The sequence below is a fragment of the Labrus mixtus genome, chromosome 5 (genome assembly GCF_963584025.1).
Source record: "Labrus mixtus chromosome 5, fLabMix1.1, whole genome shotgun sequence".
Classification (NCBI taxonomy): Eukaryota; Metazoa; Chordata; class Actinopteri; order Labriformes; family Labridae; genus Labrus; species Labrus mixtus.
Genome location: NC_083616.1, coordinates 15551288 through 15573832, shown reverse-complemented (window position 1 = coordinate 15573832; position 22545 = coordinate 15551288). Strand labels below are relative to the sequence as shown.

Here is a 22545-nt window from a genome sequence, read left to right as displayed (position 1 = left end):
TTAAGCTGAATTTATTCACTGCTCAGTACTGTTGCACATTCTGAGTGTGTTAAACCTTCCTTCCGTACTTGGCGGCTTATGTGCATGATATTGTATTCTCTCCTCTCTTCCCTCGTGAAAAATGAGGGAGCTAGGGGTGGTAGAGCAACGGCCTGGTCAGATAGGGGTGAGTGCTTGCACTGATCAGGGCACCTCACCCTGACTCTGCTTCTCCAGCCTCTTTCTAAGATCTCTCTTCAGACTGTGTCTTTCTCTTTTCTCTTGTGTTCTCTTTGCCGTTCTTTTCCTGTGTAATGTTAGCTCAAGGAACAGTTGCATTTTGTCTATGGGGGGCATGTGGTAGGTTGGGTAGCATCAGTTTTGTCACTTATCAGTAGGGCACAGGGCCATAGTTGGGATATGGGAAGTCTTTACTGCTCACTTATCCTCTTACTAAGGCACACGTACCTTCTGTGTATTTCAAATCCCTTGCGCTCTACTTCAGCTGGATTTGAATGATCGCTTTCCTGCCTTGCAGTACTTGCCTATTCAGGTTTGGTTTTTTTTCCTCAAGTGCATTCTGAAAGTTTAAAAGCCTGGTCTACACCCCAGCTCTCTAGGGAAAGCCCTTGCCATGATTTTTGTAAGCTTGCTGTGAGGCATCAGTCCTTACCACCACACCATTGTCCTACCTTGCAGCGTTTACTTTTTTAATTGAAGTACTCTCCCGTACGTATTTCCAATCCAAAAGTGTGGTTCAAACGCAAGTAGGAGGAAGTCACATAATTGAAGCTACATGGAAAGGTCCCTGCTGGTATTTAAACTCTAAACCTTCTGGCTGGGAGATTGCTGGTTGATTTTCCACTTTGCAGCACAGTGTGGTGGTTCAAAAGCGTGGTCAAACCCCAGTAGCAGGAAGCCAGAACGTTGCAGCCCCTGTGAGGATCTGAACCAAGAACCGGCTTGAGGCAGCCCCGCAGAGTTTGCTTGTTCAAGTTGATTTGATTTCCAGTATAAAATGTTGAGATTTGAAAACATTTATACTCGATATAAAGAAAGAAAGAAAGACACTGGCAGGAATTTGAACCCAAAACCATCGTGCTGTGAGGCGGCAGCTAACTACCAACCTAAGTGCTCCTTGCAGCATTCTATTTTTTAGGTTTCATTTTTTTGCCATTACATTATGGTTTATTAAAAGCATGGTCCACAATCGATGGAAGGAAGAATGAGCAAGCTCTGAAAAAGGCCCCAGGTGGGATTCAAACTATAAAAATACCCAGAATTCTATGAGGTGTCAGTGCCAACGTAACCACTACACAAACATGCCACCTTGCAGTGCTAACCTATTTAAATGTATGGGTTTTTTTCCATTACATTGTGGTTTTTCAAGTAATAAGTTCACTTCTATGGAATTTTGAAATGTGTGGCATACAGTACTGGATTGTATTAGTGCATTATAGCCTTTTCATGCATATTCAAAAACCGCTTGTCCCTGTCAGAGTTCATGTTTCTTCGTAACATCGATAACCAGAAAAATCAGCTGCAAAGGTTACAATATTTCTGCACATGAAGATTCTAGAATCCTTCAGAAGAGAGCCTGTTAACAGCTGCGTTGAGCTTTAATTCAAGGTATTGACTGAATTAGATTTTTTGGGTATTTTTAGGTATTATTGGTTTAATCTAAACCCCCATGATTTCAAGTTGTTAAGGTCTTAACACTTTCATACAGGCAGAACATTTTTCAGAGAATATTGAGATCAAGTATTTCTCTTAAGGTTTAAATACATGTTTTATTGTTATTGACTGGAGGAGGATCTTTTTGTGATTGTTGATTTTCTGTGAGCAAGTCAGCATTACAGTGATCTAAACCCGCTGCATCTCCATCACTTTAACCTCATTGGCCCTTGAGATGACTCACTTTGCCTGCTGATGGGTGTCTCCCAGACAAGTAATCGCATTCAAACTCTGATCCGAGGCACAATTAGATTGGCTTCTTGGAGCTTCTCACTGACACAAAGTACACATATAGGTTGGCAAGTGAAGCACTTTGAGGGCCTTTGACTAAAATCTTTACATTTTCAAAGTTAGACATCTGAGATCTGACACTTTGAGTAATGAAACAAACAGGTGATAAAACGTAAGATAAGACATTCTTCATCATCAGCTTTTTTTACATTTCATAAACATGACTTCTAAAGCTGACATGTCACTATCTAGTGGGCTCCTTCATACTTCATGGTAAGTTATCGATCCACTAGATTTAATCTTAAATCGTTTTTCCCAACTGACATTTTTATTAGTCTCAGTGGTCCAGATGGATTCACACTTCCCACAATCTTGTTAGAGAAACCATTTTTACGGGAAATGGCAGCATTATTAGATTACTGCTCTTTGCCCTCCTCATGCGTCTCCTGGCTGTTTCCTCCTACATCCTCTGAACATATCAGGTTGAAATGAATGGTAATATGCAGATTTTTCTAAGTTTAATGTTTATATTAAGGCAGATTTATGAGAGCAGAAAGAGTCAACTTAACATGAATGTCCATTTCTGAAATTTGAGTGAATAGATACATTTATTGCAGTCAATGTCTGCTATACACTGATATAAACCAGCATAGTTTGAATGGTTGTGTACTCTTTGTTGTGTACTTTTTCTGCAATGAGGCATTTTATTTTCTTTACATACTGGAAAAATTCATAAATCCTCTAAAATTCTGCCACTGGAAAAGAAAAACAATCAGATACATTGTAGTGGAGTTGGAGTCCATCAAGGTATGACGTGATATATCAAATTAATTATCTGCATACCAGCTATGATTTCAGGCGATCCTCTGTCTCTGTGCTTCTCCAGTTTAGATCATCCCCTCTAACCACATTATAGCAGCCGCTGGCAGTCCATAACTGATCTGATAAACGTCTGAGAGCTGTGTCCACAGTCAGCTGGTTGAGGAGAGTCCAAACTCTTGGCCAGCTGCGACTGGAGGCAACTGTGACGATGTTAAAGAGGCACACCTTCTGACAGGTCTGAATGGTTTGAGCCGTAGCTGTTGATGAAGCTGAGCTCTGTGGTAATGGGCACTTTGGGCTCCTTGACAATCTGCGGGGGACAGATAGCCTTAACTCAGTGAGACAGTACACACAATACCAGGAGTTGGAGAACAAAGCAACTGCATGAAAAATGGACTGTGACTTGTATATCACTTTCCTTTGTCCTCTGACTTTTATACTTCATGTTACGATTACCCATTCACACAGTGAAGGCAAAGGCGACTACGAAAAGTGCTCGATTGCCCAAAAGTACTTTACATTCACACGTACGTAGTGTAGAAGCATGAGCAATTCGGAGCTCAGTGTCTTGCCCAAGGACCTTTTAAAATATGGCTGCAGGAGTTGAGGATTGAACCTCCTGGTTGAGAGACGACTGACTCTACCACAGCTGCCACAAGTAACTGACCTGATGTCTTTGCTTGCTTGTAAGCTGGTATGGTGATTATCACCGTGATGTCTTCCTTTTAAAAAAAATGTGTAGATATTGTTGCAAATGACAATCATCTCGCTGGCTATTCTTTGTGAAAACTAGATCGGTCAGTATCTTCAGGCTGCCCTGAACATGTAGAAGAACCAACATGTGCTGAGATTGAACAAGAGTTGTGTTTTACTCACCTCATCAAACTTTCTGTCACTGTAGACCTCGTTCTTGTCAATAAATGTAAGCATGATCCAGTCACAGATAATGGTACACTAGAGGGATGAATTATAAGAAAACAGATTTACACTATGTGATACAAAGAGCATAGCTGCTGATTTTTACATTCTGGAGGTCAGATAGTTACTCACAATCCCAACTGAAGTCATAGCAGTCACTGTGCTGATGATGGTGGGGATGGGACTGAATTTACCAGCCTTAAAGAAATATCACGTGTTAATCAAAGTGAATAGAGAGTAAGCTGTAGAAATGTAGGAGTATTCACTTACGTTTCCATGAACTATGACGTCCAGGCGCATGCCATAGGCCTTGATAAGTGTCCGAGACTCTACCCCGTCTTTCCTGTAATATTTGGCAAACCTGGAAAAATTAAATACACATCACAACAGTTAGTGCTCTAAAACGTTATACAAACCAATGCAACAAAAACACTTTAAAGTATAAAACATAAAATGTTTGGTAAAGATACATTAAAAAAAGATGGGCTCACCTGTAATAATAACCAGAGCTGGCCTGATCCTTTCGAAGATCAAGACGGCGGAAAGAATAAGATGGTTTACAATTTGAAGGATCCAAGTCCAGGTTACACTTCCAGTTGATAAAAACTCCTATCACTCCTCCCTGAGAAAAAAAAACCCTGCTATGATCATCTCTTATGCAATGCAATACAAAACAGGACATTTTAACACGTGTGGCCATCCTCATAATATCAGTCAGTTTTTACAGTTCATAATAGAGCCGAGTCCAAATACCATCTTCTTTAAGTGGGTATACATTTTTACATCAGGAATCTTCATGAGATTCATAAACACACATACATTTACATTAGAACATGTTGCTTGCAAAACCCATACGTACAGTCCTGCAGAGCTCACTGAAATTCTCCCCCGCCTGCTTTGCGATGTAGCCCAGGCGGAAGATCGGACAGTAGGCGTCCTTCTCTTCATCATAATGACACGTCTTGAGATATTTGTGTAGTTTGCGTTTGTTTGAGGCATTTCTGATGTTTCCCCTACGCCAAGAAAAGAAAAGAGCGGGAGTTAGTCAGAATCTCTGCAGTTACAGAGAGTGTGTGTGTGAGTGTGTGTGTGTGTGTGTGTGTGTGTGTGTGTGTACCTCAGCACTTTGAATCTGGGAAAGTGGATGGAGTTCCTGATGAATACTGTGAAATTAATGGCCTCCACTAACGGTGGTTCACTGTTGAAGAAACAAATAACTGATCAGTTGGTTCAGGACACTTCATACATACACCATTCTGATTATAGCCCTATCTGTGACCAAGCAAATATCAACTGATATATTTGATCTTCTTCTTTATTGCCGTTATGGTAAAAGCATTGACTGAAGTGCAGCTCTTTTAAAACAACTCTTTTTGACTATCTGGGTTAGCTTTTTTAAATGAATGAGGTGCCAATTCTACATTTATAGAACAGTAAGATATAAATGTGGCCTTTCAGTATATTCTACACGTTTTTACTTTTGACTGTGTACTAACTCTGTACTTACTTGATTTGTTAAAGTGCTGTACCTCCTATAGAAGCTTAAAGATCATTCTGAGCTCTTGATATTTCAAAGTTTCTTGGGAGCATGAGGGGCTGTCAAACTGTTTTGACAGCTAGTCTATATTTTTTTCCTTAACCAATCCAGACAAATGTTGTCTCACCATGGGCGGGGGCTTGACACAGTCACAGTTCCAAACTCCCCTGCCTTTTAGCCTTTTGCTTGTTAACGTTAGTCTCAATATGCTGTACAACCTTTCAGCTAATAAGAGATTTTTCTTTCCTTTCTCTTTAAAGAGCAGAAAGATTAAAGTCCTTGAGTCATCCATATGCCATTGAACTGAGTTTAAAAATAGAAATTCTAACATCATTCTTACCGCACTACAGCATAATCCTCAACAGGACACCAGGTTTGTATCTCACAGGTTTTAAAGGTGTGGTTGTAGTACTGAACACAATTGCCAGTCCTTTTGCCTGCAAGAGTTAAAACAGAGGAAAGACTGTTGCCAATGCAGACCAAGCTCAAAGAAAGATTTTGTTGAGGAATAAATACTGTACCATGGCCGTCAAAGTCCACCTCTCCCTCGACACAGTCAGAGTCTGTCGTACAGTTGGCGTTTGCAACATTGAAATACTGAAATTAAACCAGACAGATGCTCAGTCATTGGAGAACAAAAGTGATTATGTTACTGATATATTTGTATCGTTCATTGCATACAGCTGCAGTATATTCAAAACCGTTTGTTGACTTCTCACCTCTGCACAGGTTCCTTGCTTCTGATCATATGTAACTTCTCGCCTCAGTATTGCGCTGATAACATCGCCACCCTTTGAGGTAGAGAAACACACCATAAGTAACTCTAGTGTTAAGACATAATACAATAGACAGTGTATAGTGTATCTTAATTGAATTGCAGCATTTGTTTTTGACTCACCTCTGAGGGTTGAGCATACTCCACAGTGTCCAAGACATCATCTCCATGAACTGCTGAGCCTTTCATGAGCGTGTAAACTGAGCTCTCTGGACGGTTTTCACTCTCTTGGTAGGCTTTTTGACTTATGAAGACATACCTTCAGTTTGATACAGCAGACAAACCCAATATCACATTTTCTGTCATGACATCAAGTTAAATTGAGGGTATCGCTGAGGCCAAGATGGAAGAAAACATGATGCACTGCAGTTCTAAAATCCATCTAATCCAAGAAGTAGTTTAAGATTTAAAACAGTCGGATTAATAGTAAAATATTGTTACTGAACACTGATCCTCTCAGTTCAAATCACATGTCATATTATAGATTGATAGACTAAATCATAATTCCTTATGATAGTCCATCAATGATGGTAATTATTTGCACTTAACTGTACTTGGGAAGCATTTCAGTCCCACAAAACTAAAATTTGTGGGTTTTAGAATTTAAAGTAGCAGTACATTGTTTTAATCATTAAACAGTCTTTTCCACAGATAAAAAATATTGCAGGGAAAATACATTTTTTTATTCTAACCTTTCAAGTTCAGAGATTGTTCCTTAAAGATCATTGGCATGCAATAAATTAAATCATGAAGTTTACCAGATGAAATAGGTGATCACAAGAAACTGGACGCCTCTGTAAATAATTCCAAGAGTTTTGTTTTTAACCACCATCACCTTTGGTGTCTCATAGTCCCAGAAACTGAGAAAATAATCCTTTATAAAGTCCCGTAGGCCCATGGTGAACTGATTCGATGGCTCACACATATCCCAAGATTGAAACCCTATTTCTAAATAAAATGATCTGTCTTAATCAAGCTTTTTATGTTTCTAATAGTTTTCTTTCCGACTCTCTGCTCCTGTTCAGCTCCAGCCAGCATCTCTCTAAAGCATCCTGACATCAGCTAGAGAGAGGAAGAAGCGAAGGGGGTGGGGCTCAGAAGTGGTTGAAACCCGAAACATGAAATGTATTTCATGTAATTTTAGTCTTTATGGTCCTTGACAAGACACACATACACAAAAACTGAGACTTGTCTTCAAATTTGACATTTTCAACTATTTATCATAAATATAAATTAGTCTTTCCAAGTTAAAATTGTAGAAATATACAATATTTGGTTAGAAAAATAAGATATTTTTGGTTAAATAAATGAATAAAAAACGACTAATTATAACGTTTATAATTATGTTAATACGGCACTTCAAATAACTGAACGAAATAAATACTTTCTTACGAAAATATAAACAAGCAAAACTATTTTAATGGGTAACAGTGTTTGTATTTTTGTTTGCTTTCATTTTATACAGGCGGACCACGGCCGACCGCTCTTTGGGGTCCTGATTTACAGCTCTCACCTCCTCCTCCTCCTCCGCGCATGTCAACGACACGTGCATCGATGTTGAAGTGTGTTTTCAGAGCAGCTAACCCATGTGAAGATTTAATTTAGACAATTAAATCTCCGTAACCTGTCCGGAGAGTCACACACCGTTTGAGAATGGGAGGTCTTCAAAAGAAAAAGGTAAGAGTTGATGTCGGGTTGATTTGAAGCCACAATAAGACCGAGAGAGTTTCATGGCTACATAGTTAGCTGACGAAGCTATGTTAGCTGTGGTTTGTTTTCTATAACAGTAGAATCTGTTTGCTCCAGATGAGCATTTGAGTTGATCTGTTTACATGTTAGCAGACCAGGAATTAAAATCATGTGGCTGGTGGGAGTTTTAATGTCAAATTGTTTCCTTTTTCCAGTTTGAGAGTGGATCTGCCACCAACTACATCACAAGAAACAAAGCTCGTAAGAAGTTATCTCTGAGCCTCCCAGATTTCAGGTGACTAAACATTTTCTGTGACAACTTTCTGCATGATGTATCTGATTTATATCCATGTATATTGTGTTGCCAAATCGATTTAAATAGGATATGTCTGGACAATTTTTCTCTTTCTTCCCTGTAAAACAACTTTTTTTTTGTGGGGGGGGGGGGGGGGGACTTTTTATGCCTTTAATTGAGAGATAGGACAGTGGATAGAGTCGGAAATCAGGGCGAGAGAGAGAGAGTGAGGAAAGAAGCCACAGGTGGGATTTGAACCTCGGCTGCCCGCTTGAGACTACAGCCTCCATACATGGGGCGCGCGTACTAACCACTGATCCACCAGCGCCCCTGTAAAACAATTCATAATAAAAAATCTGATTGATCTTAATTAGTATTTAGTGGATACGTTTTGAATTCAAAGAAGCTGTGCCTACAATGGATAGATAGAGGTAAAATACGTTGAGTAAGAGAAGTTTTTCCATATTTCCTTATCAGGTTGCCCAGTGGAAAATAGACCACCAAAAGTAGATGATCAGTAATCCTTGATCTCTCTCTGACTTTCAGGCGACTGTGCATCCTTAAAGGCATCTACCCCCATGAGCCCAAGCACAAGAAAAAGGTTAACAAGGGCTCTACAGCGGCGAGGACCTTCTACCTGCTCAAAGACATCCGCTTTCTGCTGCACGAGCCAATCGTTGGCAAGTTCAGAGACTACAAGGTATTAAAGACACATTTTACCCTTTTTAGATTTCCTATTCGACACTTCTGTTCAGACTTGTTTATAGGTTAAAGTAGATTTTCTTATTTTGGAAATGGACCCTAAGTGAGCTGTGATTAAAAAGTCTTACTGTTGTGAATATGCTTTTCGCCAATACATAGAAAGTAGATATTTTTAACTTTTCTTGGAGTGTGTTTTTTAAAGGTAAAATTGGTTTGTTTTGGCCTTTTTGTTATTTTTTTAACGAGTCTGTGTTATGTGAAAGTATTGATTTTTTTCATATTTTCTGATTGGTATATATTGTGAACATTTTGTCTATATGTTTTGTCTTAACAGGTATTTGTACGCAAACTTAAGAGGGCCTATGGAAAAACAGAATGGTCTGCTGTGGAGAGACTAAAGGAGAACAAGCCGACCTATAAATTGGACCACATCATCAAAGAAAGGTGAAATAATTTAGCTCCATACACCACATTGGAGGATATTATTCAGCTGAACTGACTTTCCCATGTTAAGAAATAATTGGATGCCTAAGTAATGTAGGAAGGGCTTTTTGTTTAAACAAATAATAATCATTTCGGGGGGGGGGGGGGGGGGGTTATATATTCATGTGTTTATATATATATATATATATATATAACTAAGGATGTTCCTAGGTCACTCATTTCAAAGTTGATTAAACGCAATCCAGACAATTATTAAGTTAAGAAAACAGTCGAAATTGAACACAATTTATTTAATACGACTTATCACACGATCACATCCTCTGTGGGTGAATGTTTTTAATTAATGAAGCCTTATTTTGTGAATCAAAATACTGCCCATCTGCTTTGGACTGTGAAAAGCCAAGCGTCCACTGTGCTGGTTTACATCTTTGTAGTAGGGCAGTATGGCACTCGGCCTTAACGGTAGCTACAGCCCTGTTTAGTAGTGGAAGGCTGCTTAGACATAATACGGATACAAATATGAATAATTAGTTTAACTGACTAATAACCCTGGTTCCAACTAGCGAGGGTGACAACGTTTAATTGTTATTCTGCTAATCCTGCACATCCCCAGCTTGAATGCAAAATTTAAAAAATTCCTTTGATTGTGATAACATCATTAAATATCAAAGTACACAAAAACTATTAGTATGTATTAAATAATTGTAGGAGACCGTCCATCCAAAAGGGGTAACTTTGCTATTGTAGCGATTTTACTGTGGGAGTTTACAAACGTAAAACTAAAATTGTCTCACTGGTTGTCCTTTATTTTTGTTTTTGCAGATATCCTTCATTCATCGATGCGCTCCGTGATATCGATGACGCCCTGTGCATGTGCTTCCTCTTCTCCACGTTTGCCCGCACAGGAAAATGTCACGTTCAGACAATCCAGCTGTGCAGACGTCTCACTGTTGAGTGGATGAATTACGTGATTGCATCCCGTTCTCTCAAAAAGGTGCAGCCATTGTTATTGGTTTCACATGTCAAATCAAATGTCCTATCATGTGCTGTAATGAACTAAACACTGGTCTGTTCATGATAGGTGTTCATCTCCATCAAGGGAATATATTACCAGGCTGAGGTGATGGGGCAGTTCATTACATGGCTGGTGCCATATCAGTTCTCCCATGATGTAAGTGAATGATGAAATGCAGTCCACAGTGAATATGTTTGTAATAATTAATTTTAGTCGCACAGCTCCGTCAGCATTTGGTTCCATTGTAAATCATCCAACAGTGTTTGTGGCATAAACAAGAAAACTTTTAGCAGCTGACAGTGTGGAGTCAATGTTTATGTGTCAATTGTTTTTAAATAGAGTTGACTGACTGCCATAATCAATTGTTATAGGGATTATGATATATGTTTAAATGTATGCAATGGTCATAATTCATTTTTGTCAGTGAAACCAAGTTGAACTATTTTTTGTACCCTCTCAGCATCCAACAGATGTCGACTACAGAGTCATGGCAACTTTCACAGAGATGTACACCACTCTCCAGGGGTTTGTCAATTTCAGACTCTACCATTCCCTCAACCTGATCTATCCCCCGAAGGTAAACATTACTATTAACACATTATGTATTGGACTGGATTCATGTGGGAGGTGTTGAGACAAAAAACAAACTTTCAATAGCTGTTACAGTGGTATTTTTTATAATCTGAAATATCGAACAGTGAACAACTTCAATGAGATTTAATTTGTGTTATTTGGAAGTTGTAAACAACAATACAGCATGAACAGATCAGGGATTTGTGGTTGTCTCCTGTTACCACACCGGTGCTCTGTTAAAGTCATTTCTCTTTCTGCAGCTGGACAGCAAAGCAGAGTCACAACTGGAGGATGAGGGAGATTACGCCATGAATTCAGAAAGCTACTTGGAGGTGAGGCTTTTAAGTAATTCATTATTTTGTGAGATCTGCCCACAACCCACTACTCTTCTGAGATGTCTTCCTTTACCTGCTTATAACACAGGAGGATGGGATACTGATTGTGTTGCTCATGGTATTTTAGGAGTATGTCCTCTCATTACATGTAGATTACTCAGTGAGCAGGACATTCTTTTGAAAGCAGAAACTGTGTGTGCATAGCCTTAAATATGTATCTGATCAACTGATTTAAAGAAACAGCGGGTCTTCTTTTCTTCTTTTTATTCTCAGCTGCAACCATAGTCTGGTTTAGTGTTCATGTATATAATACAATTTGGTGGTGTTCTAACTCTGTTTGTACGCTGTGCAGAAACTGTCGGCTCTGAGTTCCAGCTTGACGCGAGTGGTTTCTTCTGCAGAGGAAGAGGAGGCTGAAGTCGACCAGTTTCCTGTTGAAGGGGTAATGTATCTCATCTCGTTTAAATAATGTGGGGGGGGGGACGGACATCTTAACATGATCTGTCTTCAAACCATACAGATAAACAAAAGTCGAGTTTAAACTAATTGGTCTCTGAGGGAAGAAGTGAGAGGTCAGGATCTCTGTCAGAGGAGTCTAAGCTTTTTGAGGTGTGAGACTGGGGACTACAGCTTCATGCTTGGTTACTTAGCACAAGATGTTTCCAAGCTTGAATTGCCTAACTACTTTAAGTTTCTCAAGGGTTGGCTCTTTTCAAACACATTGACTTGACTGGCATTTCAACAAGGTTTAACTAGTTCTAGTTTTGAGGTCAGCTCCTCTTTCGTGTACATTTTAATCATTCTCCTTAAAGGGATACTTCACATGTTGAAACATGAATCTGTATTGACATTGGGTCATATATGTAGTAGAAATGTGAAATAAATTTCGAAGTTGGTGCCTTCATGGCCGTGAAAAGGCAGAAAGTGTCATTTTGGCTCATGTGGATGAAAGACAACAAATCCCAGAATGCACAGCACCGCAGGCCACTCCCACTAAGGTCCTCTAGTTCAGAATCAGAAATACTTCATTAATCCCAGAGGGAAATTCAATCGATACAATTTCTCCAAAATATACAGTATAGCAGTAGAAATATAGAAATAAAAACATTTACAGACATATTTACTTCATCACATAAGACCGTTTCCTCAACTGATTCAGAGATTTCTTCCAGAATTGATCTTGGAAATTCCTGGCAGAAAACAGACTCAATGTCTTTGTCCATAGGCAAACAGTGAGAGCACCGAGCGCCCCAGCTCGAGCCGGCCCGGGCTCCTCGTCCTCACCGCCGCCGTCAGGCAGGCATTATGTCTCGGCTGCTGAGCTGGCAGCGGCAATATAGCTGCGAGACGGTTGCTGCTGACAGGCCGGTCCGGTGTCGTGGCGGCCGGGCTCCCGGCGGGCCGCAGCAGCCAAAACACAAGACCGGCCTGTCGGCAGCAGCCGTCTCGCCACTTAATCTATATTTTTTCGCCATTATCAGCTTTCTCCATAGAGCCTGTTAGCATAGCTTCCAAGCAATATGGCGGACGTTAAGTTTCGATTCAGGGAGTGAGTTCCCACCCACTGATCTGCGATTGGTCTGTAGCTTCAGTGGTCTAAAAAATGAAGAACTAGCGATGTAGTTTCACCCCTCTAACCGCAACAGCTTCCAGTGACGCAAAAATCGTCATTTTACGTCACTGGAAGCTTCTTTTCAGACTTAGAAATACAAAGATTTCCCATCTCAGGGGAAAATGAGGGCGAGATGCACGACCATTCAAAAATACTACCAGGTTTGTAATGATACAAAACTTAATGCAAATGGGTGAAGTATCTCTTTAACGTTGTGCCAGAGTTCTAACTTAGTGTTATATCACTGTAAATAGACTTGCACTCTACACCTGATGTTCTTGTAAGTACAGTTAAATTAGATGTATTTGGAAAGTTCTTTGAAGAGATTGTCAATCAGAATACATTTTTAAATGTCTTGCCCTCTGGTGCCTAAGCATTCATGAGCTATAAAACACCATTAAAAAAACTGCCAATGTTTTTTTTTTTCCCCAGGAGGACATAGAAAAGATGGAGGCCAGGGAAAAGGAACAGCAACAGCAGGAGGTTCAGAAAAAGATATTTGTCGGGCTCAAGTTCTTCCTCAATAGAGAATCTCCCAGAGAATCTCTGGCTTTTGTCATACGGTGAGTAACGGCTGCTTCAGTGCCCTTTTTGTTAGGATCATTACTTTTCACAGTGATGCATGGACTTTTATTGTAATGTCTGTCTTGCTTTTACCTTCCAGGTGTTTTGGTGGCGAGGTGTCCTGGGACAAGTCTGTTTGCATCGGTAGCACATATGATGTGAAGGATGAGACCATCACACATCAGATTGTTGACAGACCCAGCATTCAAAAACAGTACATCAACAGGTAAAGGATGCTGGGAAGTTCAATACAACATGTCTTCTTTTAGAACAAAGAGGATTATGACGTTTTACTCAACCGTTCCGTTCATAGAATTTATCTGAATCCTAAATACAGGAAATCTGAGCTGGGTGGATTGTGTTACTCTCTCATTGTGCCTTATCATATCCCCTACAATGTATTTTTTCACTAACGTCTTTGTGCTTTCTTCTCTCAAAGCAGCTTTGTTCATTGTGTTTTACAGGCCCTGGCCTTTTTGTAAACATAGCTCAGTATTTTCAAAGAAACATATCTTCTCCATCTGGCTCTTTGCGATTAAAACAGGAAATGTGTGCTTGATTTGTGTTCCATACCGAGAAAAACGTGCATCAAAAGCATTTCTTCATAGCTTTACATATGAAACTATTTGTTGTAGGTACTACATCCAGCCCCAGTGGGTGTATGACTGTATCAACTCCAAAATCCTCCTCCCTGTGGAGGACTACTTCCTGGGAGTGACTCTGCCCCCCCACCTCTCCCCCTTCGTGGAGGAGAAGGACGGAGACTATGTGCCCCCTGAAAAACTCAAGATCATGGCCCTGCAGCGAGGAGAAAAACCTGGTACGAAAACAAGCATTTGTCGTTAAGTGTAAATAATGTGCATCATGTTGTTACGTTGTGTTTAAGATTGGTGATAATGTTTGTTTTTATCTGTGAAGACTTGAAAATGAGTCGAATATAAAGCCTGTATGAGGTGTGTTTAGAGGCTTGGCACATAATATTTATTTAACTTCCATTACAGCCAATGATGAAGAAGAGGAGGAGGAGGAAGAAGAAGAGGATGATGAGGATGAAGAAGAAGAGGAGGATAATGATGATGAAGAAGAGGCAGAGGAGAAGAATCTGAAAAAGATGGAACAACAAAGATCCCAGGGGAAGGTACGAGGCTTGTGGTCCATTTTCCTTCATCACTTTCTCCTCTCGTGTTTTTACCAAGAAGTGAACCCTTCAATAATATTTATTTCCTTTTAGTCTCTGCAGGTCAAAGTGACACCTGGAAAAGTAAAGGTAGAAAACCCAGCACGCTTGGAGCAGGAGGAGAAAGCGGAGGAGAAACGTCTGGCTATCATGATGATGAAGAAGAAGGAAAAGTACCTCTACGACAAGATCATGTTCGGAAAGAAGAGAAAAGTCCGAGAGGTATGTTCCTTTTTTGTTATTGATTGATAAAGGATTCATGAGTAGATAAGTCTGTTTGTGCAGCCATGTGTACAGGGAACATTCTTAACATTTGATCCTATAGGATCAGGCATCTTATCTCAGCCTGAGAACAGTTTTTGTAAAGCTGCTGTGTGCACAGAACATTCAAGCCCAGCGATGACCCCTGAGTTCACTGACCTCTGAAATACCTAAACTGCTTTCACTCTGCTCTTTCAGGCTAACAAGCTCGCCGCCAAGAGGAAAGCCCACGATGACGCTGAGAAATCAAAGAAAAAGGCCAGGAAATAACTCATCTGATGATGTATTGATCACACTGACTATGTATTTAATGTGCATCACAGGTGAAACAATATCTCCTGAACATGCATTTGAGAGCTGTGTGAGTGATGCATAATGATGTAAGTGCATCGACTTCTGCATTATTACAAGCTAAAATGCAGGACGTGTCTTATGCTAACTGTGTAATTATTCATGTAAAAGTGACTGTGTCCTTCATTGTTTTTATGAACTATTCTACAAGACAGGTGATATCTCTTGTTTATTTTCAAATCTTTACTTAAAATGGTCTGTATTCTAAAGTAAACACCTACCGAATTAAACTTGTTTCTTTGTGATCTCCAAACAGAAATCAGAAGAAGTGAAGCAAATTATCTCTTGGGTGTCTCTTAACAACTCTGTGCATCAGAATAGGTGTTCACAATACGTCAAAATAAAGTTTTAGTTGTCCCACAGGACCGCAGTGGGCATGGGCGAGGGTCACCATCCTGCTGTTCTTGAGTGATTTGTCCACACTGGGGTGAGTGGGTGGAGATGACGAATGAGCAGAAGTCCTTCTGCCCTCTTGAGGCTCTGTGGCCCTTGTGGTGGGCTGAAGGCCAGGCAAGTCATGCTGCTCTCTCCTCAATCTCCTCATTCAGTTTGTCACGCTCGCTGCCCCCTCTCACCCTGATCTGAATTCTACGCATGCCCACGCAGTCCAGGTCTCAGCCTGGCACTCTGGGTGTTTGAGGGCAAGGGCACGCCCCGCTCAACAAAAGCTGCAGTGTGGTGCTGTGGCATGACGTGTGGGATGAGCAACACTGAACCAGGAGTGAGGGGCCGCATTGAGGAGAGAGTGCTTGCGCTTACTGTAATGTGTTAGGCGATAGTATCACATATTGCTACATGCCGGCTAGCAGAGCCAAATAGAGTGTCACAGGAGGTTGAATGTTCATTTGGTTCTCTATTGAAATGTCTGATGTCTTAAACTAAGGATTTCATTGTTGTCTCCAAATCATACAATAACATATGTACCATAATTCAAACTGTAGTCATAGATTTAAAAACTAGATCTCTGTAAATACATATATTACAGAAAAATATTAGAATAAAATATTTCTTTATGAATTAAAATCATATCGTGTGTATGCATGGTACTATCACCTGATAGTCCAGGCTGTGTAGGTTGCACTGTTTGTTTAGATAATCATCCAATCTATGTTCAAAATGTAAAAGCTGTAGTGAAGTGAATTGTCCTATGTACACAGTCTTCCTAAAGCAATTAGCATTTCAAACAATACAGACACAGCAGTCTTGATCAAGTGGTACAATTAAGTTCTTTGTGCTCAGGCTCTCTGCATTTGTTCTTTTTATATTGTTTCCCCCCCCCCCTCTCCTGTTAGCCTGCAGCTCAGACTCCAGTGTCCACACTCAATGGCCCTCTGTATGAAGACAGAACAGGGACTATACAGTCCCCTCCGCCCCTCCTTTTTTTTTTTACATTCAGTGACAAATATTCATCCCCTGACAGCGAGCCTGACGTCACAGGTGGCTAGATGAGCCTCCCAGCAGTGCTTTTTCAGCAAGATCAGTTTTGGAGTTGAAAGTTGAGGGAGGAGTCAGGTAGTCTAAGGCATCAGGTGTGCATGAGAAGAGAAAGAGGAGTAGCAACCAGATGACTAAGCCTAGCAGCACTGGACATGTGAGAAGAGGGACGGTGCTGTGCATATAACAGAATGTGCATGTTAAGAGCAGACCGAAGAAACGCTGCAGGGGGGAAATCGGCTTGTTCTAGTGATCTGGGAATACAAAGAAAGACGATGCAGATGGACAGGGAACACTTTTGATTTCTCATTGGATGCATGCATGAGGGTAAGAAAAAAAAAAAAAAGTTTTTGTTGGAATTTAGCTTTCTTGTAAATTCTATAGTTTTATACTTTTCAATATTTTGTATTGATTATATTAAAACACTAGACAATTGGGTAAGTCTTATCTACACGTACAGCTACATGAATTACACTCTGAATTCACTGGTGTTTACCCTTAGGTAATAATCTACCGGGTGTTATCTAATAATAATATACATAACTGTCTAGCCTAAAAGCGGACTTCCTGAAATTAATCTAATTTAGATTTCAGGTCTGAGTGTTACTGCAGGAGAGAAAAATATATCACTAAAAATTCACACTGCATTTTAATTCTAAACTGTTCCACCTCAACTAGCCTCGTCCTCAAATGTCTCCCAACAGAGTGGCTTCTGATGGCAGAGAGAAAGCTCCCTCTCATGCCTCTATAATAGCCCCTTCATGGGGTCCAGACAAAAGGGCAGAAACAGCCCTATAACTGTGTTCGGACTCGGGAGAGTATTTGAACAATGCTTTGATTATAAGAAATTTTAACTCAGCAGTTCATGGCACATACAAGTAACTCAAGCCACCATGTTCCTGTAAGATATTTATCAAGATATTAGGCCAGAGCCAAAAACTGGACTAAATCCAAAATGAATAGTGAATGACACTGGACACTAAGAAGTGACACTAGGGCCTGGGATATGTCTTGATTTGGTTTGCAAAGTAAAGTGGCTATCATTATTGTGCTTGGATTCATCTAAACTCTGTTTGATATACAAACATGAAAATCAGGCTATTTTGATCCTTTAGGATCACTGTGGAAAAGCCTCAGCAGTGTCTCTGTAGTCACAGTAATGGAAAAGAACGACACTGCTACATCTTTGAATTTCTCATTTCACTTTAAAAAACTTTTAGACAGCTCATTTGACGAGACAAAAGTAATATCAACCATATGACATTAATAATCTTCAATCTACCAGAAGGTCCTTACTTTATTTAGAACAGAAAATGAGGTACTCTCAGCTTAAGACAGTACACAAAATAGGAAACAGGAAAATAAATGCCTAACATATTTTTAAATGTGAAATAATGGAATTTCAAACATGCGATTAAAAATGTGATTAATGGCGATATAATTGCGTTCATAGATGTCATTTATGTGAGAGATCTGTTCTGCATCACTACATTATAATAACTTAAAAAAATAAAATCTCACATTAAGCTCAATGTGATCTGGTCATCTATCTCCATAATGTTTTTTTCATAATGAAGACCATTTTGTTGACTGGTGGAAAAAATAATGACCTAAAATGCACTATATGTATTTTAAAGTAGATGTATGGTGACATCAAAAGGAGCATTTCTATTTCAGTGAGAGAGGAGGATGACATGTTGATGTGTTGTGACACAGATGGTATCAGACCAGCGAAAACAATGTCTGCACTGGAAGCATTTATTTGCATTTTGGAGTCACTCACATAACAGATTATCTTGGCACGTCACATTAGATGCAGGCTATTGTTGTCAACACAATGGTGTCTGCTGTATGTTAATTACAGTAATCTAGACTTCAATGGTGTATTTTAACAGCATAAGATTTACAAGCAGTATGCACTAGTTAAATAGAATAATTAATAAAAGCTGAGATGACAAAATGCACTTCTTTAGATGGAATTGTTCAATCTAAAAACAATAATATTCCATGTCTAAGTCCGTGTCTATGAGCTGTTGGCAGATCCCCTACATCCCTTTCAATGTATTAAGAGTAAGAAAGTTCTATTTTGTCACAATTGGCTTTCCTTTTGTGCATCTCTAGTCTAAGTTCCGCCACCAGCTGATACATACAGTTATAATACTTTACACTTAACCCTTGACTCACCTTGATTCCTACTTTGTAACCTTCCTTAAGAGGAGGTCTGAAAGCTGGCACTTTTTCGTAATGCATTAAGCTTTGGCACTTCCATTTAAGAAAGGGATCTTACTTACAAGCTATGACCTGTTAAAATCCTCACAGGAGCTTTAAAGAACACAAATACTTAACTGGAACAATAATACAACAATAAAAGTTGAAAAGGGTGCCTTACGTAGCCACCGACACGGCACATATATGTATACTGCCTGTATTTAGGTCACATTGGGTCACATAATGCTTCAAATTCCAGGTGGAGAGTGTCACTTTGTTACCTGTGGAGCTGAGTCAGCCGGTGGCTCGTCTTACCTCAGTCTGCAGGGGAGAATGCAAGATCACTTTCCACAAAGATGCATTATTTATTCTAATGGGCCAACTGAGAAACACACGGTTGTTCATTTCAAGTCACAAGTGTGTCATTTTGTAGTCCAACATCCAATTGAAACTACAGCCCCGTGTGGACAGCCGAGTGAGAAGATGTTAGCTGTGAAATGTGTCATGTGAACAGCATGTACCTTCCATGGAGGTATAGAATTATCACCACTTTTAATTATAGTCAGTTAAATGGCAGTACTGCATTCCTAAAGGAATTACAGTTTTTGGAGCTGCCAGTGAGTTTTTTTTTACAAAAATAATTGAGCCAGCATCAAACACAAAACTCTTCCCCCCCCTTGGGCAGTGTGTATCATGAAATTACCAATACAATACTTTAACAAGCGTAATTTAATTGACACCTCATTCTTCTTTTTGAGGAAAAAAACATGATTGTACTGATTCTTAAGTTCCTATGTATTGCATTGAATTGCTCTAAATCATTAAGATGCTTTGCTTGTGTCCACTCAGCAGAAACCAGAGAAGAAAGTAATCTGTAGAGTCACATTACACTTATCTCCATGTAGCAGTCTAAATAAATCATTCAAGTATCATCAATCAAGTGTCGTCATTATGTCAACAAAGTTTATATCTTAATAGCAAGGAACAATCAAGAAACTGTTAAAAAATATATATCATCTGGATTTCTTTGTTTTCTTGTATTTGCCTTGAGAATAAACAATACCAATACAGCAGGTAGAAAATGTCCACCTTGATCATTTTGTGTTTTGAAGATAATCCTGCTGGACCATGACCGGTAAGAAAGGGAGGCAGTGGAGGTCTATGTGCAAAGGCCTGGTCCTGGGTACCCTGCTGACCAGCTGCATGATCCTGCTTTACTCTCTCTCCATTCCACAGATCCACCTCAGCCTGCCTGAGTAAGACTCATCACACTGCTTTGAATACTTTCGTTTGAAAAATAGCATGTAAAGCTAAATCTGTGTCAATTTTCCAAAGAAGTTTTTGTTGTTAAGAGTTGCAATAGTTAATTCATTGAACGATGAAAATAATAATTAGTCTTTTTTTCATACATTACAACATTTCTTGTTTTCTTAGTTGGTGTAAGAGTAAACCATAGGCTGTATCAAGAATGGACAGCGCAACACCTCACCTTAAGTATATATAGATCTACCTCGACTGACTGGCTGTAGTATATGACATAAATCCTGCCTCCGCTATGTTAACAAATGGGTCGAACTGAAAAATCAAAATACACAAAATATACATTTTCCTTAAACCCAGAGTTTTTCGGGATGACAAGATGCTGATTTGTGTTAAATTCTTCTTTTTCTGAGAAGGTTCTAAACTGGCCACCGTGCATTCATTTAGAGTTTGCTTCTGATTGACACAAGAATCTGTTCTGTTGTAGACTGTACCGACCTGATGCCGTTTATCTGTAAGTTAAATGTGTGTTTTTGTTAGCTGATGAACATGATGTCAATACAAGTCGATCCCTACAGCAAAGACTCCGGCTCCAAATGCACAGTGTCAGTGCCTGTCACAGGGGTTTTTTGGCTTCTTCTTTGTAAAAACGGAGGAGGTTGAGGCACGTTGTCCATCTTAATATACAGTCTATGGAGTAAACATTATTATTAACACCATTAGTACATGTATATTTCCATTTTTTCCTTGTTCTCTGTAGGGTTCCAGTGCCTTATTCCTGTGCCCACCGCCCCTCCCAGCTCCACCCTAAATCAACCACTAACATCTCCCAACAAACCTCAGGCCAGACCTGTACCCCCAAAGTGGATATCATGTTCATGAAGACCCACAAAACAGCCAGCAGCACCTTCCTCAACATCCTTTTCCGCTTTGGAGAGAAGCACCGGCTCAAATTTGCCTTCCCTGACAGCAGAAACGACTTCTTCTATCCATCTGTTTTTCAGCGCTCACAGGTTAAAGACTACAGACCTGGAATGTGCTTCAATGTTATCTGTAATCACATGCGCTTCAATGCAAGTGAAGTTGCCAAGCTGCTACCTCTGGACACTTCCTACATCACCATCCTCAGAGACCCTGCTGAGCTGTTTGAGTCCTCCTTCCACTACTTTGGCCGGCTGGTGCCTTTTACATGGAAGATACCAGGTGATGACAAGCTGACTGAGTTTTTAAGAGACCCAAATTACTACTTTGATAAAGAAGGCTTTAACTCTTTCTACCTCAAGAATCTGCTGTTCTTCGACTTTGGACAGGACAACACTCTGGAGCTGAACGACCCGCGTGTAGAAGAGGGAATAAAATTCATCACTGAGCGTTTTCAGCTAGTCATGTTGGTGGAACACTTTGAGGAATCCCTCATCCTGCTGAAGGACGCCCTTTGCTGGGAGATGGACGACTTGCTCTTCTTCAAACTTAACGCCCGCAAAGGCTCTACTGTGTCTAGACTGACCCCTGAGCTCAGGGCCAGGGCTCTGCAGTGGAACGCTATTGATTGGAAGCTGTACCAGCATTTCAACCAGACTTTTTGGAGGAAAGTAAATGCATATGGACGGGAGAGGATGGCTGAGGATGTTACAGAGCTCAGGAGAAGGAATGAGGACATGGCGTCCATCTGCATTGAGGGGGGCCGTGCTGTAGAAGCGAGCAGCATCCAGGAGACAGCCATGCAGCCGTGGCAGCCCTTTGGAGAAAAGTCCATCATGGGCTACAACCTGAAGAAGAACGTGGACAAGGTACATCGCAAGCTGTGCCGCAAGATGTTGATGCCAGAGCTACAGTACCTAACAGAGCTTGGGGTCAACCTGTGGATCACAAAGCTGTGGGGCCACATCCGAGACATCATCAACTGGTGACTATGGGCCTGAGAGCATGAGGGGCCAATTCATCTCTGACAAACTGTGTAAGAAGAAGAAGAATCTGACTGTGTAGCTGTTGTAGTGAAAGATTAAAAGGTCTAAGTCACATTTCAATCTTATGTCATGTCTCATTTTGTATCCACATTGAAATTTGTGCACTTCCTATGGTTGTGTATCTGATGAGTGCTTAAAAAAACAAGATACTGTAGACCTTAAATCTACAAATATGGAACAACTTTAATAAACGTAGAAGGAGCCTAAAATATTCTCACTCTCAGATGTAAGCTTGTTATGAGTGACTTGCAGTGACGGCCTTAGGTTATGCCCCTTGTATTAGAATAAATACAAAAGTTGCCATCACTGCCAAACTTTTGAAGTTTTTTGAAGACTGTTTGAGGACACCTTTGAAAACATAGGATGTTGTCCCTGAAAGTTGATACATTGGAGATTTGAAGGTACTGAATGTGAGTATTAGAGCCCACTTTAATACCTATGGAGGATAACATCAGCCTTAAGTTATAAGACAAGTGAATATTAGAGACTTTTCTGATGACAGATGTTTAACTTAAAAGAGAGAAAGCAGAGGTGAAAATAATAATGATTGCATCTGGTCAGAGGCCTCAGATGTACATTGTGATCAAATGTCATTCCCATCAAATGCAGCAACATGTCAAATTGATTTTTCTATTGACTTATATGCAAGAAATCAACAAGTC

At 40.0% G+C, this 22545-nt stretch overlaps 3 protein-coding genes across 3 annotated transcripts; 2 read left to right on the top strand and 1 right to left on the bottom strand.

Annotated features, from left to right (window-relative positions):
- Positions 1-2704: 2704 nt before the first annotated feature.
- On the bottom strand, positions 2705-7066 carry p2rx2 (purinergic receptor P2X, ligand-gated ion channel, 2). Its single transcript, XM_061038102.1, has 12 exons — positions 6755-7066; positions 6120-6255; positions 5941-6012; positions 5743-5818; positions 5562-5658; positions 4802-4882; positions 4544-4697; positions 4176-4306; positions 3955-4045; positions 3817-3882; positions 3643-3720; positions 2705-3076 (listed from the first exon to the last, which is right to left on the bottom strand). The coding sequence occupies exons 1-12, from the start codon at positions 6919-6921 to the stop codon at positions 2978-2980; spliced, it is 1248 nt and encodes a 415-aa protein (XP_060894085.1). The 5' UTR covers positions 6922-7066; the 3' UTR covers positions 2705-2977.
- Positions 7067-7512: 446 nt separating this feature from the next.
- On the top strand, positions 7513-15244 carry pes (pescadillo). Its single transcript, XM_061038099.1, has 15 exons — positions 7513-7673; positions 7901-7980; positions 8527-8680; positions 9017-9126; positions 9949-10120; positions 10208-10297; positions 10602-10718; positions 10975-11046; positions 11402-11491; positions 13094-13224; positions 13326-13451; positions 13861-14045; positions 14227-14363; positions 14457-14624; positions 14862-15244. Exons 1-15 carry the CDS (start codon positions 7650-7652, stop codon positions 14931-14933), a joined length of 1728 nt encoding a protein of 575 aa, XP_060894082.1. The 5' UTR covers positions 7513-7649; the 3' UTR covers positions 14934-15244.
- A 1213-nt stretch (positions 15245-16457) lies between these two features.
- gal3st1a (galactose-3-O-sulfotransferase 1a) lies at positions 16458-21935 on the top strand. The gene is made up of 3 exons (XM_061038100.1): positions 16458-16775; positions 19769-19912; positions 20677-21935. Exons 2-3 carry the CDS (start codon positions 19785-19787, stop codon positions 21824-21826), a joined length of 1278 nt encoding a protein of 425 aa, XP_060894083.1. The 5' UTR covers positions 16458-16775; positions 19769-19784; the 3' UTR covers positions 21827-21935.
- Positions 21936-22545: the final 610 nt, after the last annotated feature.

Bases quoted from the DNA above. Each gene is read 5' to 3' on its own strand.
- gal3st1a (XM_061038100.1), top strand. From the start codon at position 19,785: ATGACCGGTAAGAAAGGGAGGCAGTGGAGGTCTATGTGCAAAGGCCTG. The intron at 19,913-20,676 runs GTAAGACTCATC...TGTTCTCTGTAG, and splicing joins ATCCACCTCAGCCTGCCTGA to GGTTCCAGTGCCTTATTCCT.
- p2rx2 (XM_061038102.1), bottom strand. From the start codon at position 6,921: ATGTGTGAGCCATCGAATCAGTTCACCATGGGCCTACGGGACTTTATA. The intron at 5,659-5,742 runs GTACAGTATTTA...TAACTCTTGCAG, and splicing joins GGTGGACTTTGACGGCCATG to GCAAAAGGACTGGCAATTGT. The intron at 4,698-4,801 runs GTACACACACAC...TTCTTGGCGTAG, and splicing joins CCCAGATTCAAAGTGCTGAG to GGGAAACATCAGAAATGCCT.
- pes (XM_061038099.1), top strand. From the start codon at position 7,650: ATGGGAGGTCTTCAAAAGAAAAAG. The intron at 10,719-10,974 runs GTAAACATTACT...CTCTTTCTGCAG, and splicing joins ACCTGATCTATCCCCCGAAG to CTGGACAGCAAAGCAGAGTC. The intron at 11,492-13,093 runs GTAATGTATCTC...TTTTTTCCCCAG, and splicing joins ACCAGTTTCCTGTTGAAGGG to GAGGACATAGAAAAGATGGA.